The 16,332-nt window shown below is 50.4% G+C and overlaps 1 protein-coding gene across 1 annotated transcript in view; it reads left to right on the forward strand.

Moving 5' to 3' along the window:
- The window catches only part of ADRA1D (adrenoceptor alpha 1D), a 28,966-nt gene extending 12,869 nt beyond the window's left edge, over positions 1-16,097 (forward strand). The window contains exon 2 of the mRNA XM_003905031.5: positions 14,747-16,097. Within this exon, the coding sequence (XP_003905080.1) occupies positions 14,747-15,348 (602 nt within the window). The 3' untranslated portion in view covers positions 15,349-16,097. The remainder of the gene's footprint in view (positions 1-14,746) is intronic.
- Positions 16,098-16,332: the final 235 nt, after the last annotated feature.

Genomic DNA, 16,332 nt, shown 5'->3' on the forward strand with positions numbered 1-16,332 from the left:
GCCTGCCACTCCCCGCAAATTCTTCATCTTGGCAAATGGCATCTCTGTCTGTCCTCTGGAGTCCAAGCCAGGAACCTGAGCATCAGCCTCAGCTCCTCCTCATGCCCCACTCAGACATTCCGACCTCCCAAACATCCCTCAGTCTGTTTTGTTTTTCCCATTCCCACTCTCCCACCTTAATTAACTAATCACAAACACATATATCCTGCGTGCCAGGTGCTGTTCGAATCATTTTATCCCCCAACAGTCCTATAAGGCAGATGCTAGTAGCAGCCCCATTTACAGATGAGAAAACTGAGGCACCAGAGAGGTTGAGTAATATGACCAAAGTCCCCCCAGCTTATAAGCGTCAGATCCAGCATTGTAACCCAACTACTTTGGCCCCAGAGTCCATGTTATTTCTTGCCTGGGTCAGAGGTCGGGCTGGGGCCAGGGTTAAGGGCCGTAGTTAGAAGCCACGTGTTCAGCTTTCCATCTCACCGAAGCCCAAAGCCCCTACACACATCCCCCAGGCTCACTTCCATGTCTTGGATACTGGCCACGAGGGGATCTTGAGGACTGCCATGGGACATGGCCCCTTCCTGCATGGCCCGATCCTCTCCCAGACCCTGGCAGACCCCCAAAGTCCCTGAGGAAGTCTCTGAGTCCCTAAGCCCATCTCTGCCCCCACCTGAGCCCAGGCCTACCGTGCACCCCCCAGCCCCGCCATGCACCCTGTGCACGCTGGAGGGTAGGACTTCCCTCACTTTGCAACTGATCACCTAGGAGAACAGGGTCTTGAGTCTCTGAAAGCCAGTGTGGAGCCCAGTGGGCAAAGCCCAGTCGGCTCAGTGCTGGGACTCCCGGACAGCACGGCCACTGCCTGGGAACCTTCTCTCCCCTGGTATTAGTGCTGCTCTGCTCACACCCAGGAGCCATTTGTCAGTATGGCCCCAGAGCCGAAAGGCTCATGCTTGGATCAGGGTCCAGCCTGGCCGTGGGGCAGAACTGCAGCCTTGGTCACTCAGAGCTTGGGGTGTGGCCATTCCAAAACCACAAATCAGGAAATAAGTGCGTTAAGAAGTGACAACAAAGAGGAGAAAGAAGGGGGAGAAAGATGGAATGTGGGAAGAGAGAAGGAAGAAGAAGAGGCAAACAAAGAGTCAAAGAGAAATGGGTGGGGCGTGGTGGAGGCCTAGAGGAGGCAAGAGGATGCGGGACAGGCTTGTGGCTCATCTTCCTAACTTGGGCTCCATCAGGCAGCCTCCGTTGCTCTAGGAGCTGCCCTCCCTTCACCTGCCCCTCAGCTACAGAAGGGAGTCAGGGGCCAGCCCCAGGTAGCTCAAGGATCCCAAGGCAAACACAAGGGCACAGAAGGACTTCTGACCTACACCTGGTGCATCTCAAGTGAGAGGACCCTGTCAGTTACCTCTCACCACAGAAAATTGGTGATGCAAGGAAGGCAAGAGACTTGGCTTGGCACAGCAGGCCCCAGGGTGCCCTCGACTCACCCCTTCAAGTCTTCACAATCCATCTGAGATCTGGACTGTATCCAGGTCACCTCCTCCTGACAGATTTCCATGATTGTGTCCCCTTCAAAACAGCCTTATCTCTTACCACTCTCCTCCTCCCGTTCTCCACTTTGGCAGTCCTAACTTCCTGGGTGTCTCTCCAACTTGTCAGGCACCCTGCTGCCTCAGGGCCTTTGCACATGCTTTTCCCTCTGCCTGGAATTTTCTTTCCTCCAATAGATGCGTGGCTCACTCCCTCACAGGGTCTTCAGGTCTCAGCTCAAGTGTACTGTATTAGAGAGGCTTGCTGACCCTTTATAATGTAGCAAAGAGGCCTGTGAAGGACAGAGGTCCCAGCCTTTCCTGGGGAGGGCTGCTACTGAGCTCCAAGATTTGGGCCATTGCGTGAGCAGCTGAGCAAACTGGGGGAGAGGAAGGGAGTCTGGGACTGGGAATTCCTTCTCTTCTAGCCCTGGGAGGAGATTGAATATCTAGAAGGATGGGGTGTTTTTCCTCCTCTGTATCTCTGTGGCCAGGGGAATGGCTTACTACGGATAGAGAAGTCCCAGTGGAGGAGAGGGTAGGAAGATGGGGGAGGCTGAGGTGCAGCCTGATATTTCATGGTCGTCTACAAGTTATGGAGCAAGGCTGGCTGTGAATTCTGTCAATCTGCCAAGAACAAGTTCCTTCTGGTGATGCCAAAAGAGTGCTATTAATCACACAGTCCGCCCCTTGACTTCAGCGCCGTCTGTCCTCAGCAAGCCTTGGCCAGTCAGTTGCTCGACTCCAGCCATGTCCCTCCCTGCCTTAGCAGCATCTCAGCAGCTCCTGCAGGCCTGGCCATTCCTGTTCCTTAGGAAAGCGGACTGGCTTATGATAATCCGGGCTGTAAACAACCGCCTGCTTCAGTTTCCCCAGCAATATGTGGGCCAGGTCGGCCCAGCCAACACGCCAGAGAGTGGCTTTTCCTGCTGACACAGGAGAGGCCCCACTTCTTCTGACCAGAGGATGCCCAGTCCCCCAAACGTTAGGTTAGACTCCTGACATGGGTACCCCAATACAGGGAATGGGGAAGGCAGGCTGGAGCAGCCCAGCCAGCTGGATGGCGACTCGCCACATGGGAGAACAAGAACAAGAAACAGAGAGGAGCAGGCAGCAGTGCTATTTTTGGCCGTCTCCTCCCTGCGTCCTTACTGGGTCTCCTCAGAGGTGGGTTCATGCAGCCACGCTCACCCCTACCCCACTGCAAGTCTCCTGTTGAATGGGGAGAAATGAACACAAACGTACACACTCAGGTCGTCCCACCTTTCCCCAGCAGGGGGCAGAAGAGTGATGATGGCCATTAAGGGCTAATCCCTGGTCCCAAGGTTTTGGGGATCAAGCAAAAACACTTGAAGACGTGTCCATGCGCTGACAAAGAATGTCTTGGGTTGGGTTCCCTAGAAGCAGAGTTTGAGATGGGGGTTCTTCTTGAAGGATTTTGTTTTTTTCTAACAGATCTCATGGTGCTGGGTGATCTTTTTTCTTTTCGAGACACGGTCTCAAAAAAAGGCAGGTACATGCAGCCACCTGCATGGTGGCTGCATGTACCCACCTCTGTTGCCCAGACTGGAGTGCAGTGGTGCAATCATAGCTCATTGCAGCCTCAACCTCCCATATTCAAGTGATCCTCTCACCTCAGTCTCCCAAGTAGCTGGGGCTACAGGTGTGCACCACCACACCTGACTAATTTTTTTTTAAATTTATTTATTATTATTATACTTTAAGTTGTAGGGTACATGTGCATAACTTGCAGGTTTGTTACATATGTATACTTGTGCCATGTTGGTGTGCTGCACCCATCAACTCGTCATTTACATCAGGTATAACTCCCAATGCAATCCCTCGCCCCTCCCCCCTCCCCATGATAGGCCCCGGTGTGTGATGTTCCCCTTCCTGAGTCCAAGTGATCTCATTGTTCAGTTCCCACCTATGAGTGAGAACATGCGGTGTTTGGTTTTCTGTTCTTGTGATAGTTTGCTAAGAATGATGGTTTCCAGCTGCATCCATGTCCCTACAAAGGACACAAACTCATCCTTTTTTATGGCTGCATAGTATTCCATGGTGTATATGTGCCACATTTTCTTAATCCAGTCTGTCACTGATGGACATTTGGGTTGATTCCAAGTCTTTGCTATTGTGAATAGTGCTGCAATAAACATACGTGTGCATGTGACCTGACTAATTTTTATATTTTTTTATAGAGATGGAGTTTTACCATGTTGCACAGGCTAGTCTGGAACTCTTGGGCTCAAGAGATTCACCTACTTCAGCCTCCCAAAGTGCTGGGATTTATGTGCGTGAGCCACCATATCCAGCCTGGATGATTTTTTAAAAAATAAATATTTTATTTTACTTTTTAGAGTCAGGGTTTCCCTAAATTGCCCAGGCTGGGTTTGAACTCCTGGGCTTAAGCAGTCCTCTCGCCTCAGCCTCCCAAGTAGCTGGGACTACAGACATACACCACTGTGCCCAGTTAGGAATTTTTTGAAAGAGGGATTTCAGGAGACACCTGTGAGGGAGGGCAGGAAGCCAGAGGGGAAGAGCTAAAGCCAGGATGTGGTTGAGGCAAAGCTTGGCCTTAGCCCAACCCCACAGGGATCCCTGGTGCAAGAAAGGCAGAACAGGACTGTGCTGAGGCAAGGGGCCCAGCCTTCTCTATCACCACACTGGCTGTCATTGGCTGCAGGCTGTCCCCTTGGGAAGCAGGTGTCATGGATCCAGTCGAAGTAGCTCCCACTGACTGAGGGCAGTTGTCCAGAGAAGGCACAATGGCCAGCCTCTGACAGCAAACACAGCACCTGGGGGGCCCTGGGCAGGGCACCAACAGCACCTGACTTCAAGCCTAAAAGAGACTTTGTGAGCAAAGACTTGAAGGAGGTGAAAGAGATGGCCAAGCAGCTCTCTGGGTTCCTCCCAGGAGTCTGGGGTCATTCTGATACTCTCTCCAGCTAGCAAGCCCCACCCCAACCCTTCTGAGCAGTCTGGATGGATGGACATGGAGCTGAACCTGATGTGGCAGGCCCTGCAAGGCGCCCTTGAGGACATGCAGGCCAGCAAATGCCACATGGCCTGGTGTAAGCAGAATGAAGCGTGCTCCAAGCACACATGCTCCAGAAGCCGCTATCACCCCCTCAAACCCCAGCAGAGTAGGCAATCACAGGAACACCCTTGGAGAAGGTTCTAGGCTGAGCCGAGGCTGAGCTCCAGGGGAAATGCCCCCTATGGAGAGAGGAGGAGGACTAGCCTCCTCGATAGACCAGCCTTGTGAAAACCCAGAGGCTGCCGGGCGCGGTGGCTCATGCCTGTAATCCCAGCATTTTAGGAGGCCGAGGCGGGTGGATTACCTGAAGTCAGGAGTTCAAGACCAACCTGGCCAACATGGCAAAGCCCCATCTCTACTGAAAATACAAAAAATTAGCCGGGCGTGGTAATGGGCGCCTGTTTTCCCAGCTACTTGGGAGGCTGAGGCAGGAGAGTTGCTTGAACCTGGGAGGCAGAGGTTGCAGTGAGCCAGGATCATGCCATTGCACTCCAGCCTGGGCAAGAGAGCAATACTCTGTTAAAAAAAAAAAAGACAGAAGGAAGGAAGGAAGGAGAAAGGAAGAAGGAAGGAAGGAAGGAGAATGGAAGAAGAAAGGAAGACAGAGAGAGAAAACCCAGAGGTGGGATGGGCTCACCGCTGGTGGGGCAGCTACCAGGAAGAACAAAGGGAGTGGCTGTGCCTCCTGACCCCAGTGCCCCTGGAAGCCCAAGGGGAGTTCTGTTTCTATGTTTAAGTGACGTCAGGAGAGGACCAGGAGCTTCAGGACTAGACCAACTCAGATACATGTCCTGACCCTAAGGGCTACTTGCTCTCTGGGTAACTAGAATCGTTCTGCAAAGTGGGATGCCATGAGAATTCATTGAGAACTACATAAAAGGCCCAGCACGGTGCCTAGAAGGTACTGAACACTCGGAAAACATCAGCTCCCTTTTCCTTCCTCTGCACATTAGAAGCCACCTATTCAAGTGCCATTTACTTGTTCATTCAACAGATATTTCAGAGTCCGTGCTTCGTTTGAGTCAGGCACTTGTGCTAGAGGCTGGGATAAAAAGAAAAACATATTGGACAGTGCAAAAACATGCCTTTTAGAAAATTTCTCAGGCCAAACACAGTGTCTTACTCCTGGAATCCCAGCACTTTGGGAGGCCGAGGCGGGAGGATCACTTGAGGCCAGGGTTTCAAGACTAGCCTAGGAAACATAGCAAGACCCTGTCTTTACAAAAAAAAAATAATAATAATAACAATTAGCCAGGTGCAGTGGCATTACGCTGTGTCCCCAACTAATTGAAGGCTGAGGCAAGGAGGCTCACTGCTCAGGAGTTCAGTGGAGCTGCATGGACGTGTACCACCACACTCCAACCTGGGTGACAGCAAGACCCAGTCTCTACAAACTTAAAAAAGAAAAAGAAGGAAGGAAGGAGGGAGGGGAGGGAGGGAGGGAGGAGGGAGGGAGGGAAGGAAGGAAGGAAGGAAGGAAGGAAGGAAGGAGGAAGGAAGGAAGGCTAATCCCTTCCTTCAAGAAACCAAGAGTCACATAGAGTAGATGGAGCAATAGCAAATTGTTTGAACCTGTAGTTGCATGGGAAAGGACAGCTGAGCCAGGCTGGGTGGGGAGACACCTGACCTGGGGCTGCAGGGACTGGGGGAGGAGGCTCCTGGGAGCAGCAAGTCCTGGCAGAAAGGCAGAAGAAGCCCAGCCGTGGGAGGATCTGCTTGGGGCTTAACGTGACTGAATTTGGAGGAAGGCAGGACAAAGACAGCACTGGCCCTAGAAACGTTGTGTTTCCTTGTGGGCAGCAACATGTTTCGATTGATTCCTCTGAGCCACCAGAAGCCACTGACGGTTTTCAGAAGGGAAAGGAGAGAAACCAGCTTTTAAGGAAAAGTCTCCCAGCAGCTGTGTGCAGAGTGGAAAAGATATGGGCTGAGGCCAGGGGCTGTGAGACCAGGGGCTGTCAGGGGCTGCTGCCGCCACCTAAGCAAAATGAAATGACAGAGCAAGCCAAGGCTTAACGAACATGGTGAAGTGTGGGGAACCTGCTAAAAAGCACATCTACCGCACAGGACGTGGTGACCAGTTGCATGTGTAGGATACAGAGGAGGGATTCATTCAGCAAACTCAGCAAGTATTGTGCACCTGCTGTGTGCATGATATGCCTGTGAGGTCTTCTTGGCAATGGGAATGCAGCACCAAGCAAAACAGACCCCGGCCCCACCCCAGGGATGTTCGTTGCAGGGAGAGAGACAATAGACATATGAATCGTGACTCAAATAGGACACGAGGTGACAAGTACCATGAGGCACAACAGAGCAAGCTGAGCCAGGCAGGGAGCACAGAGTTGGGGGATATTGCAATTATAAAGATGAAGTCAGCATGATCTCATCACAAAGGTGAGGGTGTGAATCACGTGGATATTGGAGGAAGAAAATTCTGGGGGAAAAGTGCAGAGGTCCAAGGTGGGTGTGCATCTGGCATGTCCAAAAAGCAACAGGGAAGGCAGTGTGGCTAGAACAGAGTAGGCAGGGGAAGGAGAGGAGAGGAGAGATTTGGGGGCACATGTTGAGCTGTGTAGGTCATAGGCTCTTGCCAGGAAGAGGCAGATGAGCTGTTGGAGGGTTCTGAGCAGAGGAGTGACATGACCAGTCTTTTAAATCTTTCTAACTGCCAGGTTGAGAAAAGATTCAGGGGGCAGGGGCACAAGCAGTGAGGGGGCTGCTGGATTCATCAAGGCAAGTGATGATGGTGTCTCAGACAGGGTGGGAGGGCACATTGAGGGTGGATGGTTGAGTTCTAACCTCGTCTGCTTCCTCTCTGCCCTCAGTCACTGCATTCTGTCCACACCAACTTTGTCATCATTCTGCAAACATACCAGGGCCACCTCAGGGCCTTTGTACTTGCCGTTTCCTCTGCTGGAATGTTCCTCCTCAGATCTCCACATACCTCATTCACTCACTTCATTCAGCTCTTTACTTAAATGTCACGTTCTCATCAGGACTTTCCTGGCCACCTTATCCAGAATTTATACCACCACTCCCAGCCACATATCACAGGCACATTCACCTCCTATCTTCCTTCCCACTTCATTTTTTTCTCCTAGTATACCTTTACCCTTTGATACCTTTACATTTTCCTTGTTTATCCTGTTTATTTCCTGTCTTCCCCAATGAAATGTAAGCTTCATGAGGACAGGATAAGTGTGAGATCCACTAGACACCCAAATGGAGATGTCTAGGAGGCAGCTGGATCTATGAGTCTGGAATTAAGGAGAGAAATCTGAGCTGTAAAGTCAATATTTAACACCGTGAGCCTGGATGACATTGACAGGAGAATGCAAAGACAGGAAACTGCAAGACTAAATGAGGCACTCCTACATTTTAGCAGTGAGGATGTGAGGAAGGAGCAGCAAGGGAACTGACAAGGAGTAGTAAAAACCAAGAGACTGCCATCCTGGAAGCCACAGATGAGATGAGCAGCACCCAGGAGGATGAGGGCAGTGTCCGCAGGTTGAAGGCCTGGGAGGGGTGGAACATGTGGGGTAAAGCATCAGAGCAAAGAGTGAGGGTCAGGTGGGGACGAGGAGACTGTAGGTGAGGGCTGGAGAGGTGGAGAGAACAAGGTGGTAGCCAGGGAGCCAGCAGAGAGGCAGCAGCTATAACCAAGGCAGGCTCATGGGCGGCTTAAGGATCGAGGGCTCCACCATACAAGTAGGGACACTAACCTTGGGTGGGAGGAGATATCCCTTCCTTACCAAAGAAGATGAGAGGTGAGGAAGGCGGGGCGAGCGCCTAGTTTCTGTGGCCTCTGCTTTCCCTGTGAAACAGGAGGTAAGATTAAGTGCTCCGGAGAAGAAGGGGCAGGCTGCAAGGCTTGGAGAGAGGGGTAAAGATTTGGTATAGAAAAGGTTACACTGTAGGTAACTCTGTTTCCTCTTTATTTCACCTTTTAAGGCTAAGCTCCCCACATCATGCTTGGCACATAGTAGGTACCTCATACATTTCTTGGACTCTTCTCTTTGTATCACACCTTGCACCTCATCCATTACCAACTCCTTTTGGCTGCCAAATCCCCCCAACTTTGCGCCACCTCCTTAATGCCACCTTGATCAACACTCCCATCATTGTCTACCTACAATGCAGTAAAGAGCCACACAGGAAAAGGGAGAGAGCTGGCAGAGGACAGGAGCCTTGATCACTGGAAATATGGGACAGAGAGCTGAGGTCGGAGACCCCAAGCGTGTTCAGGGAGCGGTTAAAGTGCTCCAGAGTCAGGATCTGGCTGGATGAGTCTCCCTAGATCCAGAAGGATGAGGAGGTGGGGTGGTGGAAAAGAGAACAGTTGAGGTGCTGGTGAGTAGGAGTCTCAGCTAAGCAGAGAAGGAGATGACAGGAGTAATCCAAGGAGTTGGCAGGAGGTCAAAGTACAGATAAGGAAGAGAGAGAGAAGGCAGGAAGTTGCACTCAGTGGCTAATGGGTTTTAAGTGAAGAAGTGAAATGCTCAGGCTTGTATTTTAAAAGGATCCCCAGCTGTGTATAGAGAGCAAGCTTTGGGGGCACAAGGCAGGAGCAGTAAGCCTGCTTAGAAAGGCACTGCAGGGGCCAGGAGCAGTGGCTCATGCCTGTAATCCCAGCACTTTGGGAGGCCGAGGCCGAGGCCGAGGTGGATCACCTGAGGTCAGGAGTTGGAGACCAGCCTGGCCAACATGGTGAAACCCCCATGTCAAAAAAAAAAAAAAAAAGGAAGGAAGGGAGGGAGGGAGGGAGGGAGGAAGGAAAAGAAAGAGGCACTGCAGGTAGACAACGATGGTAGCCTGGACTAGGGTAGTAACATGAAAGTGATACAAAGTAGAGGGGACTTAGGAGCCAACAGGAGTTGGTGATGGCTGAGCTGCAAGATGCGATACACAGAAAAGAGTCCAAGAATGTATCAGGTACCTACTAGATGCCAAGCATGGTAGGGGGAGCTTAGCCTTTACAGGTGAAATAGACAGGAAATTGATCATTACCTATACTGCTCTAGGCACTTAAAAGGGAGTGTGATGTTCTGCGGGTGGGAGAGGAGTAAAATAGCTCAGCTGGGTCAGGAGCAGGTGGCGTAAGAGAGACTTCCAGAAGGAGGTGCCACTGGAGCTGGCACTACCAGATATAGAGGAAGGGCATTCCAGGATAATCATGTGCAAGAGCCTAGAGGCAAAACTGGGGAGCCCCTTGTGGCCAGAGTGCAGCATGACTCAGCATGGCCACTTGGCTGTTGCACATGAAGACAGAGGACTGCAGAGAGACACTGGAGCCACAAGAGAACAAGACCCGTGAGCCACGTGCCCATGCTCAGGGGTCTTGGGGCAGTTCCCCATTTCACACTCATGGTATGCCACAACGAAGGAAATGCCCAGTTGTCGTTCTGACTCCCAGAGATCCCTGCATGAGGCTGTGGGCCCATGAGAGAATGCTGAGGGGTGCAGCCAAGAGAGTGGGCAAGTGCAGGGAGGTGTAGGTGGTGGATTGGAGCACTGTGGGCAGAGGCGGGTGTGAAGTTCAGACCTGCCATCTGTGAGCAGAACAGGAGAAGTCTCTTGAGAGCCACTGCCTGTGGAATCCGGAGCCCAACGCACAGATTGTTTGTATTTCCAGGCAACATGTCTACATGCAGTGGGCAGAGAGCACATAAAACAAAGCTGTGGCAGATGCCACCGGTTCCCCACCCATCTCCCCCAGAGCTTTAGTGCATGAGGGCCAAATTCTGTTGAAGCACCTGCCTGCATTTCTTTGCCCAGGGACTTCTCTGCACACTCATGTGGCAGACAGAAAGTGTGGAAAATTAACACCAGAGGGAGCAGCCCAAACAATGACTGATGGGAATGGGCGTAGAAATACCCCACCTCCCTTACCCTACTGGTGTGAGAACACTGAGGTTTGTCCTCTTCATAGCCACCCGGAGCTACCCCATTGCCCATAGTGATCAATAACTTGATAACACACATTTTATTGGCTTCCTTCTCTTCCCTGTCTCTTTTTCCCACTCCACTCAAGCTGTTTTATTTATCTCCCAAATTAACAACTTGTATTTCTATTCTTGTCAGTCTGCTCTGGGAGAGCCCAAAGTAAGACAAAACCTCAACAGGATACAGGGGGAAAACCTTGGAGGTTAAAGGCTGAGTTTGTATTACAGCTCCTTCTCGTGTAAGGACTTTCCTGCTCACAGCAGACTTCAGGTTGATTGAGCATAAATTACCACATTAATGTTTACGTGACCTGGCCATACCACAGTATACCATGTTGCCCACCAGTCTGAATAAAAACCATACAAATAACAATGCCCTCTGGCCAGCTTCAGGCTCACCACTGAAAAGCATAGTCCACTGATTTGTCATCCTGGGCTAAATATAAAAGAATTGTAGCCTGAGTCAGAAGGCTATTTTCAGCACTCTGTCTTACTTCGCAGCCATTGAGCAATGCTGTTCTTGAGGGCCACTTTCCTGGAGGCTGAGGTCAACACTAGTGGCCGCCACATTCCAGGGACGGCCCAACCCCTCTCCCAGGGAAAATAATCTCCTTCACACATCCTGACTGATGCACCAGTGGCCCCTAAACCCACTAGGTCTCAGCTGCTGTTTCTGGCCACTCTCCAGAGCTAGAAACTGGGTCCCTTCCCAGATCTGAGGTCTCTTCACTCAAAAGCCACAGAAATGGGGGTAAGTAATAGATACTAATAGGCCAGGCACAGTGGCTCACACCTGTAATCCCAGCACTTTGGGAGGCTGAGGCAGGCAGATCACTTGAGGTCAGTAGTTCAAGACCAGCCTGGCCAACATGGCAAAACACTACTACAAATACAAAAATTAGCTGGGTATGATGATGCACGCCTGTAGTCCCAGCTACTCAGGAGGCTGAGGCAGGGGGATTGCTTGAGCCTAGGAGGAGGAGGTTGTAATGAGCCAAGAGCGTACCACCGAAGTCCAGCCTGGGCGATGGGAGAGAAACACTGTCTCAAAAAAAAAAAAAAAAAAAGTAATAGGTACCAATACTTTTTAAGAACCTGCTAAGTGCTGGGACCTAAAATATATGAATCTTCACAAAATTCCTTCTAGAAAAACAATATTAAAAGAAAAGTAAGACTTAGATGGGCCAGGCACAGTGACTCACACTTGTAATCCCAGCACTTTTGGAAGCTGAGGCAGGCGGATCACAAGGTCAGGAGTTGGAGACCAGCCTGACCAACATGGTGAAACCCCGCCTCTACCAAACAAAAATTAGCCAGGCATGGTGGCGTGTCCCAGCTACTCAGGAGGCTGAGGCAGGAGAATTGCTTGAACCCAGAAGGCGGAGATTGCAGTGAGCCAAGATCGCACCAGTGTCCTCCAGCCTGGGTGACAGAGCGAGACTCTATCTAAAAAAAAAAAAAAAAAAACTTAGATGGCCACATAACTTGCTCAGGGCCACATGACCAAGGTTTGAGAAGCCTGTGCCATGATGCTATGGGACCCTCCTCTTCCCCTGCGGTGGCTGTTAGCACCAGAAACTGTCCCTGTATAATGGGAGGAAAAGTGATCAGTAAAGTTAATAATCCCCAGGTCGAAGAGAGGGGAACGGTGCCTCTGCCTCCTCAGTAGGGATCCCTGCTCTTTTTTCTTTGAAGGCAAGAGGAAGAGAGAGAATGTCCCATAATTTGTCAAGGACCCCCCCCCCCCCCCCGGCCTGCTTGGTCTCACAGGCACCTGCAGCCTCTATCCAGGAGGGAACACCCCTGGCCCCCTGCTCTCTTGCCCCTACTGCTGCTGAGGGTAAGTGAGGGTGAAAGAGTGGCCTCTGCTGCCTGGATCGTACCTTTGCATTTGGTCATGTGCCTTTCTGGAAAAATGACCTTTTCTGGGTCCATGGTAGGGATGTCAAGGGAGATGTTTGTGGAAAGGAGGGTCTTCCTGGCACAACTCAGATCCTAGTGTCCCTGCCCCATCCTACCTGGCACTCTCCTTTTTCAAAGCCATCCCAGGAGCCTTTCCTGACCACTTCCACTGGAACAGCCCCATTGCCCTGCATTTCAACAGCCCATGAGCAGTGTGTTTATGGAGGCTTAATTCCAGGCTCTATCTCTCACCTACTTAAAAATATTCACGACTTGTAAGCATCCACAAAATGAAAGCTGAACTTCACAGCATGTAAGCCCCTTCACTGTTTGTCCCAAATGAGATTTTCTGAGTTTCTCCTATAGGATATTCCCAGGACCCAAACTTGGTATTTTCTTGCCCACCTGTCCCTTCCACCTGTAATACCCTCTGCGATGCCTCATCCTGGCTGACTCTTGTACATCCTCTAAAACCCCTAAGCTGCCTGTGAGCCTGTGGCTGCCACCCTACATGCACACACAGCGGCAATGGGGAGCTACAATGGGGGTTATGTCCTGTTAAACCTGTCATAAATTGAAAATATCATAGGTCAAAATGCATTTAATACATATAACTTACCGAACATCATAGCTTACCCTAGTCTATCTTAAACACACTCAGAACACTTATATTCACCTACAGTTGGGCAAAATCATCTAGCACAAAACCTATTTTATAATAAAGTGTTGCGTATCTCATGTAATTTATTAACTACTATATTGAAAGTGAAAAACAGGACGGTTCTTTAGGTACTTGAAGTATGGTTTCTACTGAACGCATATCACTTTTGCACCATTGTAAAGTCAAAAAATTAAGTCAAACCATCAAAAGTCAGGGACTGTCTACACTGAGCACCACCATCATCACCCCACCTGCATCTCAAAGATATTGATTCACATACTAGCTAGGAAATAAGGGCCATGTGTAATGCCTCCTCGTGTGTGTGAACCCAGCACAGCACCTGGCAGGGAGCAAACCTTGGCCAACATTTAATTAGAAGGTTCTTACCCCTTTTTGTTGCAGACTACTTAGGCACCTAGGGAAGCATATGGGTCCCTTCTCAGAGTCACGCCTGCAAAAGCATAAAACAAAATACAAAAGATTACAAATGAAACTGATTTTATTGGAAAAGCCATCAAAATATTTTTACAGGAAATGCGTGACTTGGTAATGAATATGCTTCTGCATTAAGGTATTACATAACAAGATCTAGTTCAATTGTTCTAGGATCATTTGTTGAAAAGACAAATGAAAAGACTACCCTTTCTCTATTGAATTATCTTTGTACCTTTATCACAAATAAATTGACTCTGTGGGTCTAAAAAAAAAAAAAACAAGATCTGTGGTGCATTCTAATGACTGTCACTTCCCAAAAGTGAGCATAGAGAATATTTCAAAACATCTGCAACAACTGAAAGTGATAGGAAAGTATCTGTGGGGACTGCTAATATTCGTTTGAATCATATTATCAATTAAAGAAAAAAAGCTTTTAAAAATTAACATTAGTTTTATTTAGAAGTATTATTGAGGACTATAGACTAAGCCCTGTAGCCCAGCCCTTCAGAGAGGTTATATCAGACTGCTCCAGCACAGTATTTTAATCTACTGTTTATATATAGGTGGCGGGGGTTCCATATGTACAAAGTTATATGAATTTGTTCAGAAGTTCTATTAAAGCAGAATTATATTGAGTTTGGGGTGTAAGAGTATATCTGTTCATAGCAGGATAATTACTAACCTAGTCAGACGTTATCTTCCGTGTAGGAAGAGGCAAGAACTAGGGTCATTTATCATTTCAGGAATATAGTGACTCAGACAAGAGATGTGGCAGGGAGGCGGGGGCATATGTTCTATCCTATTTTATCTTCAACGCATCTTTCCAGAGAGCCGTACTTTGTCACAGAGTCGGGGACTTTGTGAAATTATGCTGGCACGCAGAAATGAGCAAACATGGCTATGTTTGTTACTTTGTCTCATAATTCGAAACTGCCAATATTGAACCGGTTTTGAGCTACAAAAACAGCAATTGCACTTGGTTTTGTCTAACTACTCCGGTTTGTTGCCTACATTCATTGAAGGTAATCTTCAATATCAGGTAGAGGTGAGTGAAAACAATTATTATTTTTCTCTATCCAAGTTCATGGACCTCCTGATTTACAGCACGGATCCCTTGAGAACTCCTAGTCAATGACTCAGCCAAGGCTACTGAAGGATCTCCCCTTTGCGCCCAGATCCGCCTGGCCTCCCCGTCCCCAAGCAGCTAACCAGTATCGGTCTCTGCTCCCTACAGGCTCCTTGTTCCCGCAGCTGAAGCCATCGGAGGGCGTCTTCAAGGTCATCTTCTGGCTCGGCTACTTCAACAGCTGCGTGAACCCGCTCATCTACCCCTGTTCCAGCCGCGAGTTCAAGCGCGCCTTCCTCCGTCTCCTGCGCTGCCAGTGCCGTCGTCGCCGGCGCCGCCGCCCTCTCTGGCGTGTCTACGGCCACCACTGGCGGGCCTCCACTAGCGGCCTGCGCCAGGATTGCACCCGGAGCTCGGGCGACGCGCCTCCCGGAGCGCCGCTGGCCCTCACCGCGCTCCCCGACCCCGACCCCCCAGGCACGCCGGAGATGCAGGCTCCCGTGGCCAGTCGTCGAAAGCCACCCAGCGCCTTCCGCGAGTGGAGGCTGCTGGGGCCTCTCCGGAGACCCACCACCCAGCTGCGCGCCAAAGTCTCCAGCCTGTCGCACAAGATCCGCGCCGGGGGCGCGCAGCGCGCAGAGGCAGCGTGCTCCCAGCGCTCAGAGGTGGAGGCCGTGTCCCTAGGCGTCCCCCACGAGGTGGCCGAGGGCGCCGCCTGCCAGGCCTACGAATTGGCCGACTACAGTAACCTGCGGGAGACTGATATTTAAGGACCCCAGAGCTAGGCCGCGGAGTGTGCTGGGCTTGGGGGTAAGGGGGACTAGAGAGGGAGGCTGGCGTTGTTCTAAGAGACCCCGTGCAAATCGGAGACCCGGAAACTGATCAGGGCAGCTGCTCTGTGGCATCCCTGAGGAACTGGGTGGAGCTTGAGGCTGGAGCCCTTGAAAGGTGAAAAGTAATGGGGCCCCCTGCTGGACTCAGGTGCCCAGAACTCTTTTCTTAGAAGGGAAGGGCTGCGGGCTCTGTGGGGCCATTTGCTCCCAATCCCTATTTGAGAAACACTGCCCCATCCTCCATGCCCTGAACCCTGAGTAGACAGCCCCAAGCATGCCCAGGAAGGCCTGCCCCTCTTCTTCTGGGGAATGGGCACAGAAGCTTTGGCCGGCTACCCCAGTGCCTCCCTTAGGGAAAAAGTCAGTGGGACCAGGGCTCCTCAATGGACAAATTTCTCCTTCTTACTGCCGACTGGAGGAACCCAGTGGACCTACGACCACCACACAAGCTTTGGTGGCAGATTGTATGGCCGTCATACAAGCCTGTTGTATTTATCCATGGGCCCACTCTCCGCCACCCAGGCTCCTCCGTGCACACCCCATCACCTGGCCCTAGTCCTTATTACTTCCCCTCAAGGGCCTTACTGTTTACACTCTGTACATAGCTCATCGTGCCTGTGCCCATCACTTCTTGCTGGGATTCCGAGCCACCAATTGGAGAGCTTTATTTGTCATTTTGAGACATATTTATTGGTAAGAGTACTTCTATTTTGTCCAAACTGTGCAAACTGTCCCTCTTTAGCTCATAACCCATTAAAAAAAACAAAAAACAAAAACAAAAACAAAAAAAAAACCACTACTTTTTTCCCCTAAAGTCTGTCAAGAACTAAAGACCCGCAACAGAAAAGATTGGGTCTATATTCGCCTTTCTAGTTTCAACTTCACTGACTCCTTAACTGATGGCTGCTCTCTGTTGGGAGT

Source organism: Papio anubis, chromosome 16, assembly GCF_008728515.1.
Source record: "Papio anubis isolate 15944 chromosome 16, Panubis1.0, whole genome shotgun sequence".
Lineage (NCBI taxonomy): Eukaryota > Metazoa > Chordata > Mammalia > Primates > Cercopithecidae > Papio > Papio anubis.